Consider the following 13,275-nt stretch of genomic DNA (forward strand, 5'->3'; position numbering starts at 1 on the left):
GGGGAACAACTTGAGTTGTGGAGGGACACCGTCCTGGAGTCATTACTCTCCCTAGGACTTAAATGATCAACTTGTCACAATCAAGCCAAAACCAATGACTTACCGTAATTTCCGGACTATTAAGCGCACCTGAATATAAGCCGCACCCACTGAATTTTGAATTTTGAATATAAATAAGCCGCACATGTCTAAGCCGCAGGTGCCTACCGGTACATTGAAACAAATGAACTTTACACAGGCTTTAACGAAACACGGCTTGTAACAAAAAAGAAAACATTTGCAGTAAGCTTTGTCTTTTTGCACTGAGTCAATTCCTCACGCTGCGGTTTCCAACGTCTTATCATCGACTCATTAAGACCAAGCTCCCGTGCAGCAGCTCTATTTCCTTTTCCAACAGCCAGATCAATCGCCTTCAACTTGAAAGCTGCATCATATGCATTTCTCCGTGTCTTTGCCATGATGAGGGTGACAAAATGACTACCGTAATCAGAATGATGGTAAGTTTGAGAGCGCTCGATTTAATCTAAACAGTAAACAAAAAAGTTGTTTGACCTTAACCCGTTCGGCAATTCCATTGGTCTAATGAAAGCTTCATGCCGCCAAAAAAACTGAGCACGTCACAGAATGTGTTTTTTTGAAAAAAATAAATAAATTGAAAGCAGGAAAAATCCATATATTAGCCGCGTCATTGTTTAAGCCGCGAGGTTCAAAGCTGAGAAAAAAGTTGCGGCTTATAGTCCGGAATTTACGCGGCTTAAACAATGGTACGGCTTAAACAATGGTACATCACTCTTATTGGGACTGTTGGCAAAATGGGATGGTATAACAGTTCATGTGTTCAGTTGAGGAATGACTTAGGTCAGTTCTTGACAGTCCTGCTGGATTTTTATTTGTTCCTTCCTGACAAACTCTGTGTTGCCTGGCTGCGCTAACTGGCTGTACACATCCATCCACTGGTTTTCGTCTCAGTTAGACCCTGGAGGCACAATGACACACCTTCTCTATCTCCATATCTCTTGCATGTACTCTACCCACACACAGAATAAGTCATAAACATACCACATTCTCTTTAAGGATTTATTATTAAACCCCCCCCCCCAAAAAAAAAGCTCATTATTGTCATCGTGATTTTTTTTTTATTACAAAATATGTAAATACAGGCAACTGAGGTATATCCGTCTGTCCTTCTACAGGTGAGATGGCTGTGTGTATATGTGTAGGAGGGAGAACATATACACAGAAAGCTGTGCGAGTGGACATGGCAACATAAACGGGTGGCATTTTTGAGAAATGTATGTTTTGAGTCCCATGACACATTGTGGACTGGACCTCATTTCCCCTTAAAGAAAATGTAAGGATACAGTGTGTTTCAAACCAGGATTTACCAAACACCTTAACAGGTGCAAATATTTCATCTGCTTTTCCCAGAAAGGAATAGAGACAAAAACTTAACAATTAGTAAATCTGTACCTTAAAGACACCATGCTAATGATGAAAATCAACAAGGACAACATGTTTTGTTTGCTGTGTGTGAAAAAATAAAAAATAAAGAGAGGGAGAAAGAAAAGGTTATGTGGCACATTTTTAAGTCAGAAAAATATTTCAGATTGCTGGAAACCGCACAGGCTCATATAGGGATTTGAAATTGGAAATCTTTGGCGTAAACAGTGTGTGTGTGTGTGTGTGGGGGGGGGGGGGGGTCCAGCTATAAACCTGACTTCCTCTGCCCCCCCCACACACACACACACACACAAAACAGCAGTAGCACCATGGATCATGCAGGGCTGCATCAGTTTGTTGAAAAATGTAGTGGTTACATCCAGATAAAAACACAACACACACACACATACTGAACACCAGAGGAGGCTGGTGGGAGGAACTAAGAGGACGGGCTCATTGTAACGGTTGGAATGGAATAAATAAAGAAACAGAGTGAAACGCGTTGTTTCCATGTGTTTGGTACCATTCCATAGATTCCATTCCAGCCTTTAATGAGACTGTCCTTCTATAGCTCCTCCCACCAGCCTCCTCTGCTGGACAGAGCAGTTTGAATCAAGGTCACATTATTGCTGTAAAATAAAAATAGCAATATGTTTGATTTATGTCAATTCCTGATTAGCTAAATCGCCCAACTGATTCCAAGGGAACAACTTACATTTTTGGTGCAATGCTTGTAGACATAAATAGTTGGCATCCATTTAGAAACATTTAACATATACAGAAAAACATTTGTGAAATTCTTATTATACTCATTAGTGTATATTCAGTAAAAATGTGATTTTCTTAAATGTACAATAAAATAGAATCCCCCCCAAGTGTGACTATTGATTACTGTCAACATATATTCATCTAGAATGTATTGATATACAGTATACATTTGTTTATATTGAGACCCACCTCCGTGTAAAACAAATTGAATTTTGGACAAACAGAGCTACAGTTTAGAATAAGTGGATATTTGTCTGTGGTTCAAGATGCTCAAATTAGTCTCACATTTTGTATACAAATAAAATAATCATGATTGAAATGCAGCGGGGGAAAAAAAAGTACATTTGAAAAGTACATTTTCAAACACACAACAACAACAAAAAAGATTGTGAATTGACGTGACTGTATCCCGTGGAAAGCAGTGACCTGGCTGATCTGGTGAAGAGTCTGGGAGCTGGCTATGAACAGCACTGTAGTCCATTGAATCTGTTTGTTCTGTACAGTCAGTGTAGCAGTCCTGGTCCACCCTGCAGGGAACATAGAACATACCCCTGTTCTAGACTAGTGCTCTAACAGTCAGGGGGAAAGGTGAGGTGGTGAGGAGGTTAGGAAGGGGAAGAGGACACAAGCCCACCTCTCACCCCCTACCAGCCTCCGGGCAGGCTAGTGTCAAGACTACAGTATCACCAGACTCGGCAGATATTGTCAGGCACCATGTAGCTGTTCTTGGGACAGTTGAAGGCCTTGGCAAACTCTGGGAAGTTCTGGAGGGACCCCAGGACCCTGAACAGGAAACAGGAAATGGTCATCACTGGTCAGAATGACAAGGCAATCCCCACACCTTCAAATGAAATAAGGTAAACCCGAGACACTGAGGGCCACAAAGAGTTAAAATGGAGAGAGATGGGGTTAGTGGAAGAGGAAGTGGCATTGAGTGATACAGGAGAGGAATTAAATTATAGCATGAGAGATCGTACCTGAACTTCCCTGGACTGTGTACATCTACTTTGATGGAGTTGACAGCTTGTTGTGGTCGATGTGTTCCACACCACACCTGGAGGAAGAGACAGGAGTGTGATAGATAGTGACATCCATTATTCCCCTTATACATCCATCCATCCCCTTAACCATCCATCCATCCATCCAGTCTGACCTGAGCGAAGTTGAGAAAGAAGAGTTGTTGATGGTTGAGGTTTATTCCAGGCAGGAGAGGCTCATTCCCATTCTTCTCCACATAGTTCAGGTAGGCCTGAAATCATAACAACCCCACTTACATCCTCTCTGGCCTGGAATTATAACAACCCCACTTACATCCTCTCTGGCCTGGAATTATAACAACCCCACTTCCACCCTCTCTGGCCTGAAATCCTTCCACCCTCTCTGGCCTGAAATCCTTCCACCCTCTCTGGCCTGAAATCATTACAACCCCACTGGCCTGAAATCATTACAACCCCACTTCCGTCTGAGTATATAACAGAGTTAGACTAATTTTACACTCATCCTCTGAGCTTCCGCACATACAGTATTACTGGGTACAATAGGCCTGAAATAAACAACACCACTTTGCCTTTAGGAAAGATACATAGGTACTTTATTAGCCTTTTATACTCAGAAAGTATTCACACTCCTCAACTTTTTCCAAAGTTTGTTGTGTTGCGAAGTCATTTTTTGTCAACGATCTACACAAAATACCCTGTGAAGTCAAAGTGGAAGACCAATTCTAACAAACAAAAAAAATGTATGAAAAACAAAAATAATATATCTTGATTAAATAATGATTCAAACCCGAGTCAATTCATGTTAGAATCATCTTTGGCAGCGATTACAGCTGTGAGTATTTCTGGGTAAATCTCAAAGCTTTGAACACCTGGATTGTACAATATTTGCACATTATTCTTCAAGCTCTCAAGTTGGTTGTTGATCATTGCTAGACAGGCATTTAAGTCTTGCCACAGATTTAAGCTGATTTAAGTCAAAACTAACTCGAACATTTAATGTCATCTTGGTTAGCAACTCCAGTATATATTTGTCCTTGTGTTTTAGGTAGGGTTGGGTGCTATGAAGATGTTCATATTGTCTTGCTCTTATCCTGGGATTTACGGTATTGCCGGCGTATTCCACAAGGGGTCGTAAAAAAACCCTGCAAAAAAGTCCACTGGGCGTCTATTAACATTCTGACTACAAAATCAGCACAAGTTATAGCCAAATATGCTAACAAGTGCAAAGAAAAATAAACAAATTGCAAAGACAGGCAATCCAGCTCATAAAGTTATACATGTATAGGTAGGAGCTACCGAATGTCATTTTTGGTGAGTTAGGACATTTATAAGTGAATGAATGGTAGACATTCACTTATAACTGTTTTGCTTTTCTGAAGCAAGAACAGTACTGGCTCTGGAGCAGCATGTGTACACGCTGTGTCTGTGTGGAGTCTGGAGTCACTAGGTCAACAGGTCTGCCTGCTGTGCTCAAAGAAGGGGGGGGGAGCAGTCCAGCCAAGAACAGACAGGAGAAATCAAAAGATAGCAGTGGCAGCTGTACAGATAACTCATCTAAAGGGCTTTGCCTTCTCAAACACAGCAGAAAGCCAACACTATATGATGTCCCGTCACCTTATTAATTCATCCACTAGATAAATAGCAAGTTAAACTTAGGGGTCACATTAATGCAGAATTGTGCGTTTTTCACAAACGAGAAAACAATTGAATGCATAAGAAATATTCTGCTACGTTTTGGAAACACAGATCAAAAAGACTTATTGTAATTTCTGCTCAGCATCAGACACATTTAGTTCTTCAGTTGCACTTCGATGAGAATTCACAAACGGGAATTCTATCAGCAGACAGCGCTCTGGCTGATGTGTAGCTACTTTTCTCGCTGTAGCCAGCCTACCTTTCTCTGGTAAAATGCAAGATTACCATTAAGCAAAAAATTAGGAAATGAAGCTGGCTACATTCTTTATATAATAAACATTAGAAATATGATGGCCATGCATCATCTAATGTTTTTAAAAAAATAATGTAATCTTAATTTAACTAGGCAAGTCAGTTAAGAACAAATTCTTATTTACAATGACGGCCTACCATGGCCAAACCCGGATGACACTGGGCCAATTGTGCACCGGCCTATGGGACTCCCAATCACGGCCGGATGTGATACAGCCTGGAATCGAACCAGGGACTGTAGTGATGCCTCTTGCACCGAGATGCAGTGCCTTAGACCACAGCGCCACTCGTTGCGCCACTCAGGAGCCTTTTCATTGTAAACTCATTTACTTGTGTTGCCGCCAGACAAATAGCGTTGCACTTCTGTTGTCATCTGATGAAAATGAAGCCATTTTCTGCCGAATGTGTTGCAATAATGTATTTTCTGTGAAGGAAAACTATAATTGCACATCCCTGATAATTCTTGAAGCAAAAAAATAAACAAACATGAATTGAAATATAAATGCAACCCCTGTCAATACATAGCTGGACTCACCAGCTCCCACTTTCTCCCATTGTGCTATTTACAAATGTTCTGGGGAACTACTGCAAGATTCATTACGTAAAATAATGGGACAGGTGAGAACAGGTGAAATTAATGCAATCTGCTGTATATGCTAACATATTGCACAAGTTGACTGCAAGTATTTCCTTAAAAAGTAGCTACAAATATAAAAAAATGTATTAAAAGCTTCAAAAACAGTTTTGATGGTATTGAAAAAGCATCCTGTGGGTATTTATATTTGATGGTATTTCCAAATACCCCGGTATACAGTACACCGTTATTGTCCTGCTGAAAGGTGGATTTGTCTCCCGGTGTCTGTTGGAAAGCATGGTCATAATGCTTTCCGAGATCAAATCATGACGTCAGTGATCTTCTGGTCGGAAAGTCGGAGCTCTAGAAAGATACCCACGTTTCCGAGTTGGATGACCATTGAAAAAACAATTCCCCAGTCGGATCTCGTTTTCTTTTTTTGAACACGACATTAGTCTCAGCGGAGGGAGAGAGCAGAAGAGGGTCTGCCTCTCATGGTCCCTGCTCTCTCCTTCCTTTCCTACGGTGAGAGTGACCAGAGAGAGCGGGCACCGTCTTACACCTGATGGCGAAACGCAAGTCAAACCGCATCAGCTTCACGCACAAATTCATGTTGTTCCTATGACCAGCGAAAGTGAAATATTCCTTGATATTAAAATAGACAACGAGCTGCTAATAATAATAAAAACGCAGGGCTATCGATACACTTGGTTACTCATTCATTGCAGCTGCAGTGGAAGTAGGGAGAAGCACATTTTATGTTTTATAATAGCATTGAATAAAAACGGTTGACAGTGCATATCTATCCTAAAGTAAAATCTAATAAACTATCTTAAAGTATTAAAGTCCAATGAAGTACCTGTCTATCTAATGTAAAGTATTAAAGGCTATTGAAGTACCCATCTACGGTGCCTTCAGAAAGTATTCAAACTCCTTGATTTTTTTCCACAGATTGTGTGTGCGTTTTTTTTCCTTCTGTAAAATCTTTGTCTTTCTGCAGTGTCCATGCCTACCTGGTACGACTGGCGAATCCCGCCGTTGTCTGCAATGTTCTCTCCCAGAGTGTTATTCCCATTGAGCTGCTTACAGAAAAAGAAAAACACAGATCAATAGTCTGAAACATGTTGTTTTGGCTCTGTACTCCAGCATTTTAAATGATACAATGACTATAAGTGCAGACTGTCAGCTTTAATTTGAGGATATTTGTATCCATATCAGGTGAACCGTTAAGAAATTACAGCACGTTTTGTACATAGTCCTCCCATTTTAAGGGAGCAGGACAAAAGTAGATTCCCAAAAGATCCAGTCGTGGGTGAACAGGGAGAACAGGAGGGGACTAAGTATGTGAGAATGATGTTCATTGACTACAGCTCAATACCATAGTGCCCACGAAGCTGATCACTAAGTTAAGGACCCTGGGACTAAACACCACCCGCTGCAACTGGATCCTGGACTTCCTGACGGGCCGCCCTCAGGTGTTAAGGGTAGGCAACAACACATCTGCAATGCTGATCCTCAAAGCGGGGACCCCTCAGGTGTGCGTGTGTGCTTAGTACTCCCTGTTCACCCACGACTGCGTGGCCAAGCACGACTCCAACACCATCATTAAGTTCGCTGATGACAACAGTGGTAGGCCTGATCACCGACAACAATGAGACATCCTATAGGGAAGATGTCAGAGACCTAGCAGTGTGGTGCCAGGACAAGAACCTCTCCCTCAACATGAGCAAGTCAAAGTAGCAGACTGTGGACTACAGGTAAAGGCAGGCTGAACAGGCCCCAATTCACATAGACAGGGCTGTAGCGGAGAGGGCCAACAAACTATCATGGTCCAAACACGCCAAGATAGTTGAAGAGGGCACGACAACACCTTTTCTCCTTCAGGAGACTGAAAAGATTTGGCATGGGTCTTCAGATCCTTAAACGTTCTAAAGCTACACCATCAAGAGCATCCTGACCGGTTGCATCACCGCCTGGTATGGCAACTGTTCGGAATCCGACCATAAGGCGCTACAGAGGGTAGTGTGTACGGCCCAGTACATCACTGGGGTCAAGCTTCCTGCCATCCAGGACCTCTATACCAGGCGGTGTCAGAGGAAGGCCCTAAAAATTGTCAAAGACTCCAGCCACCCAAGTCATAGACTGTTTTCTCTGCTACTCCATGGCAAGCTGCACCGGAACACCAAGTCTAGGACCAAAAGGCTCCTTAACTTCTCTGGGCTAGGTGGGACGTGACCGTCCCACACTATTCAACAGCCAGTGAAATAGCATAGCGTGAAATAAAAAACAGCAAAAATCTCATGATTGTTTGAGAAAATGAAATTAACTATTTTACATCATTTTAAAGATAAGACTCTCGTTAATCTAACCACATTGTCCGATTTCAAAAAGGCTTTACGGCGAAAGCTTAAAATTAGATTATGTTAGGACATAAACTTCACAAGAAAATCCACAGTCATTTTCCAAGCAAGGACATGCATCACAAAAACCAAAAGTACAGCTAAAATATTCACTAACCTTTGATGATCTTCATCAGATGGCACTCATAGGACTTCATGTTATACAATACATGTATGTTTTGCTCGATAAAGTTCATATTTATATATAAAAAAACAGCATTTTACATTGGCGCGTGATGTTCAGAAAATGTTTTCCCACCAAAACTCACGGTGAATGTGCACATCAATTTACAAAAATACTCATCATAAACGTTGATAAAATTTACAACAGTTATTGAAAGAATTATAGATACACTACTCCTTGACGCAACCGCTTTGTCAGATTTCAAAATAACTTTACGGAGAAAGCACATTGTTCAATATTCTGAGTACATAGCTCAGCCATCGAAGCAAGCTATACAGCTACCTGGCAAGTTCTGGAATCAACAAAACTCTGAATTAGTATTATAAATATTCTCTTACCTTTGCTGATCTTCGTCAGAATGCACTCCGAGGACTCCTACTTCCACAAGAAATGTTATTTTTGTTCTAAATACTCCATATTTATGTCCAAATACCTCCGTTTTGTTTGTGTGTTCAGATCACTATCCAAAGGCATAACGCGTGAGCACAGTACGAGAGACGAAAAGTAAAATAGTTCCATTACCGTTCGTAGAAACATGTCAACCGTTGTTTACAATCAATCTTTAGGGTATTTTTTTACGTAAAAATGCTATAATATTCCAACCGGACAATAACATATTCATTACAGGAGAAAAAGGAGGGGCGCGCCAAACGTGCCCGCGCAGTAAACAACTCACTGGTCCCAGGCAGTTCACTCATTGACTGAGCTACTATTTTCTGCCCAGTAACAGTAGAAGGATGAAAAAACTTTCTGAAGGCTGTTGACAGCCAATGGAAGCCTTAGGAAATGCAACGTGACCCCAGACACTGTAGTTTCGATTGGGATTCAAAAGAAGAACAACAATTCTCAGATCTCCCACTTCCTGGTTGGATTTTTCTCAGGTTTTTGCCTGCCATATGAGTTCTGTTATACTCACAGACATCATTCAAACAGTTTTAGAAACTTCAGAGTGTTTTCTATCCAAATCTACTAATAATATGCAATATTTGACTCTGAGCCCGAGTATTAGGCAGTTTACTCTGGGCACGCTTTTCATCCGAAATCAAAAATACTGCCCCCTATACCTTGACAGGTTAACAGCTTCTACCCCCAGGCCGTAAGACTCATGAACAGGCAATCAAATGACCACCCAGACTATGTACATTGACACCCCACCCCCTTTTGTTTTTACACTGCTGCTACTCGCTGTTTATTATCTATGCATAGTCACTATTCCCCTACCTACATGTACAAATTACCTAGACTAACCTGTACCCCCGCACATTGACTCGGTACCGGTACCCTCTGTATATAGCCTCGTTATTGTATTGTGTTACTTTTTAACTTTAGTTTATTTTGTAAAAATGTTCTTAACTCTATTTCATGAACTGCAATGTTGGTTAAGGGCTTGTAAGTAAGCATTTCACAGTAAGGTCTACACCTGTTGTATTCAGCGCATGTGACGAATACAATTTGATGTGATCCCAGTGCACATTCCCTGGGAAAGAGAGGAGAAAAGAGAAAACGGATGCAGAGAAAAAGGAGAGGAAAACATACATTCAGTCCGTTGGCCAGGTCCCAGGAGAAGCTTCCATACTGGTCCACCATGCACTTGGACAGATTCACAAAGTTCTGGGTGGAGCTTGGCGTCCACCAGTCCTTCAGGTCACCATCTTTATCATAGTTACGACCTTGCAACCGGACAAACAAACTCTGTTAAGGGCAGCTGACCAGCTAGTCCACATGTCATAAAACTACACTTTCAAATTGGACTGTCAATTCTAATGAAGCTAATTCTATGTGCACAGTCTCTTACCGTTGTCATCGAACCCGTGAGTGATCTCATGTCCGATCACCATGCCGATACCGCCAAAATTCAGAGACTTGGTCTGGCCTTTACCGAAGAACGGAGGCTGTAGGATGCCTGCTGGAAACACTGAGAGCATAGGAGGAGAGAGAGAGAAAGGATCTCACATATCAGAAATGATGGGAGGAGACAGTAGAGGTGACGTGAGGAGATGACAGTAGAGAGGACGGGAGATGACAGTAGAGAGGACGGGAGATGACAGTAGAGAGGACGGGAGATGACAGTAGAGAGGACGGGAGATGACAGTAGAGAGGACGGGAGATGACAGTAGAGAGGACGGGAGATGACAGTAGAGAGGACGGGAGATGACAGTAGAGAGGACGGGAGATGACAGTAGAGAGGACGGGAGATGACAGTAGAGAGGACGGGAGATGACAGTTGAGAGGACTCTGTTACCTATTTGGTTTTTGCTTGAAGAGTAGAAAGCGTTGACAATGGCTGCTCCCGTTACCCATCTGATGATGAGACGGGAAGACGTTTCACATTAACTATGAACTCTTCTATGAATTATCAAACAGAAGTTAATAACTACTCTAATCTTAGCGCTGTGGCTGCTATTTTAGCCGCGCTGACAATGGGTTTTGGAAAGGGAGGCTCTTACTCTTCTTTGTTGACTTTGACCCGTAGCTTCCTCAGACGTTTCTTCTGTACGTACTCCAGGTTCTGAAGGATGTTCTCAAAGTACTCCTCTGCACTGTAGCTCAACTAACACCAACACATTGCATTGGTGTTAATGGCAAATATGATAGTTTGAACCCTGTGTCCACTGTATCACATCCACTGGTGAAATGCATTATGATCTTTCAACACTCACATTTTTATACTCGTTGTTCAGGTAGGTGTCATTCTTGATGTTGTTGGAGTAGCCAATCCGCTCCCGGATAGCTTGTGCCTATAGAGGATTGGAGAGATTGAGGGTGATAATGACAGAGTAGAAGAGACAGACCGAAAGAAGAGAGAGACCGGTAAAAACAGAGACATACAGGAAGAAGAGAGACCAGTAAAAACAGAGACAGACAGGTAGGTAGAAGAGAGACCGGTAAAACAGAGACAGACAGGTAGAAGAGAGAGACAGGCAGAAGAGAGACAAGTAAAACAAGACAGAGACGAGACAGAAGAGACAGGTAGAAGAGAGACAGACAGGTAGAAGAGAGAGACAGGCAGAAGAGAGACAAGTAAAACAAGACAGAGACGAGACAGAAGAGACAGGTAGAAGAGAGACAGACAGGTAAAGCAGAGACAGGTAAAAAGATCAGCCCGAGGTCAACAGATGGAAATCAAATGGCAGGTGAGTCTCACCTTCTCCTCAGCAGCCTTCTTGGTCTCTACATCCATCCATCTTAGGTGGTCTAAGTTACTGATGAAAACCTCCCGGATCACAGAGATCATCTCTTCCATCTAACACACACACACACACACACACACACATCAGCATGTACTGATAATTTCACTAGTGGATCTCAGACCAGGTTCCTCTGAAACAGAACGTGATAGATGTCTCCTTTCAGAATGTTAAGGAAAGAAATGCTTTAGAGTGAGCATTGAAATGTTATGGTTGTCATCGTGAGTTTAAAATAGCTGGGTATGTATGAGGGGGCTGACTGAACGTTTGATTGCTAATATGTGTGTTTGGATTATGATTTGTGTAAGAGTAAACTCAATGGTATGAGACCCTATTGTGTCAGCCAACAGGTCATCTGAACAGGCTTATGCAACACACACACACACACACACACACACACACACACACACACACACACACACACACACAGTGCATGCTGCGAATCATTCGGACATACAGGACAGTTAAGACACACAAGAGGGGAAATATGCATTGTGACACATCTAAAAAAGGCAGCCATGCAAAACCTCTACACACACACACACACACACACACTCCTGTGACATGTCACATGTGGACAGTGGCTCCAGGTGTTCCAGTGGACAGTGGCTCCAGGTGTTCCAGTGGACAGTGGCTCCAGGTGTTCCAGTGGCTCCAGGTGTTCCAGTGGCTCCAGGTGTTCCAGTGGCTCCAGGTGTTCCAGTGGCTCCAGGTGTTCCAGTGGACAGTGGCTCCAGGTGTTACATGGAACCCAAACCGGCTGTGCGCGTGCACCATCGTGCATACATTTATTTTGTCCCCCTACACCAAACACGATCATGACACGCAGGTTAAAATATCAAAACAAACTGAACCAATTCTATTAATTTGGGGACAGGTCGAAAAGCAATAAACATTTATGGCAATTTAGCTAGTTAGCTTGCGCTTGCTAGCTAATTTGTCCTATTTAGCTAGCTTGCTGTTGCTAGCTAATTTGTCTTGGGATAAAAACATTGACTTGTTATTTTACCTGAAATGCACAAGCTCCTCTACTCCGCCAATTAATCCACACATAAAATGGCCAACTGAATCGTTTCCAGTCATCTCTCCTCCTTCCAGGCTTTTTCATCTTTGAACTTATATGGTGATTGGCATCTAAACTTTCATAGTATTACTACACCGACCGGCAACACAGTTCGTTTTTCAATCACCCACGTGGGTATAACCAATGAGGAGATGGCACGTGGGTACCTGCTTCTATAAAACAATGAGGAGATGGGAGAGGCAGGACTTGCAGCGCGATCTGCATCAGAAATAGAAAGGAGTTCTATTTTAGCCCTTGGCAACGCAGATGCTCGTTGGCGCGTGCGAGCAGTGTGGGTGCAATAACTGAACAACATAGATTTCAAAATGTATTTTGAACTGCTCAAGCACACGACGCGAGCGGTGTGGTCAGCCTATTACAGTGGACAGTGGCTCCAGGTGTTCCAGTGGCTCCAGGTGTTACAGCGGGCAGTGGCTCCAGGTGTTCCAGTGGCTCCAGGTGTTACAGCGGACAGTGGCTCCAGGTGTTACAGCGGACAGTGGCTCCAGGTGTTCCAGCGGACAGTGGCTCCAGGTGTTCCAGCGGCTCCAGGTGTTCCAGCGGCTCCAGGTGTTCCAGCGGCTCCAGGTGTTCCAGCGGACAGTGGCTCCAGGTGTTCCAGCGGACAGTGGCTCCAGGTGTTCCAGTGGCCAGTGGCTCCAGGTGTTACAGTGGCTCCAGGTGTTCCAGTGGCTCCAGGTGTTCCAGCGGGCA

At 42.9% G+C, this 13,275-nt stretch overlaps 1 protein-coding gene across 7 annotated transcripts in view; it reads right to left on the reverse strand.

Annotated features, from left to right (window-relative positions):
• Window positions 1–1,113: 1,113 nt before the first annotated feature.
• The window catches only part of LOC106581480 (neprilysin), a 45,904-nt gene continuing 33,742 nt past the window's right edge, over window positions 1,114–13,275 (reverse strand). For 5 of the 7 annotated variants that reach the window (XM_045704046.1, XM_045704048.1, XM_045704051.1 and 2 more), the window contains 10 exons: window positions 11,456–11,554; window positions 10,971–11,048; window positions 10,758–10,861; window positions 10,553–10,611; window positions 10,106–10,225; window positions 9,847–9,980; window positions 6,741–6,809; window positions 3,362–3,457; window positions 3,186–3,262; window positions 1,114–2,991 (listed from right to left, as the gene is read on the reverse strand). In XM_045704046.1, the coding sequence (XP_045560002.1) occupies window positions 2,892–2,991; window positions 3,186–3,262; window positions 3,362–3,457; window positions 6,741–6,809; window positions 9,847–9,980; window positions 10,106–10,225; window positions 10,553–10,611; window positions 10,758–10,861; window positions 10,971–11,048; window positions 11,456–11,554 (936 nt within the window). In that variant the 3' untranslated portion in view covers window positions 1,114–2,891. The remainder of the gene's footprint in view (window positions 2,992–3,185; window positions 3,263–3,361; window positions 3,458–6,740; window positions 6,810–9,846; window positions 9,981–10,105; window positions 10,226–10,552; window positions 10,612–10,757; window positions 10,862–10,970; window positions 11,049–11,455; window positions 11,555–13,275) is intronic. The other 2 variants (XM_045704052.1, XM_045704047.1) reach the window with 1 other exon arrangement.

The sequence above is a fragment of the Salmo salar genome, chromosome ssa20 (assembly GCF_905237065.1).
Source record: "Salmo salar chromosome ssa20, Ssal_v3.1, whole genome shotgun sequence".
In the NCBI taxonomy this organism is placed as follows: domain Eukaryota; kingdom Metazoa; phylum Chordata; class Actinopteri; order Salmoniformes; family Salmonidae; genus Salmo; species Salmo salar.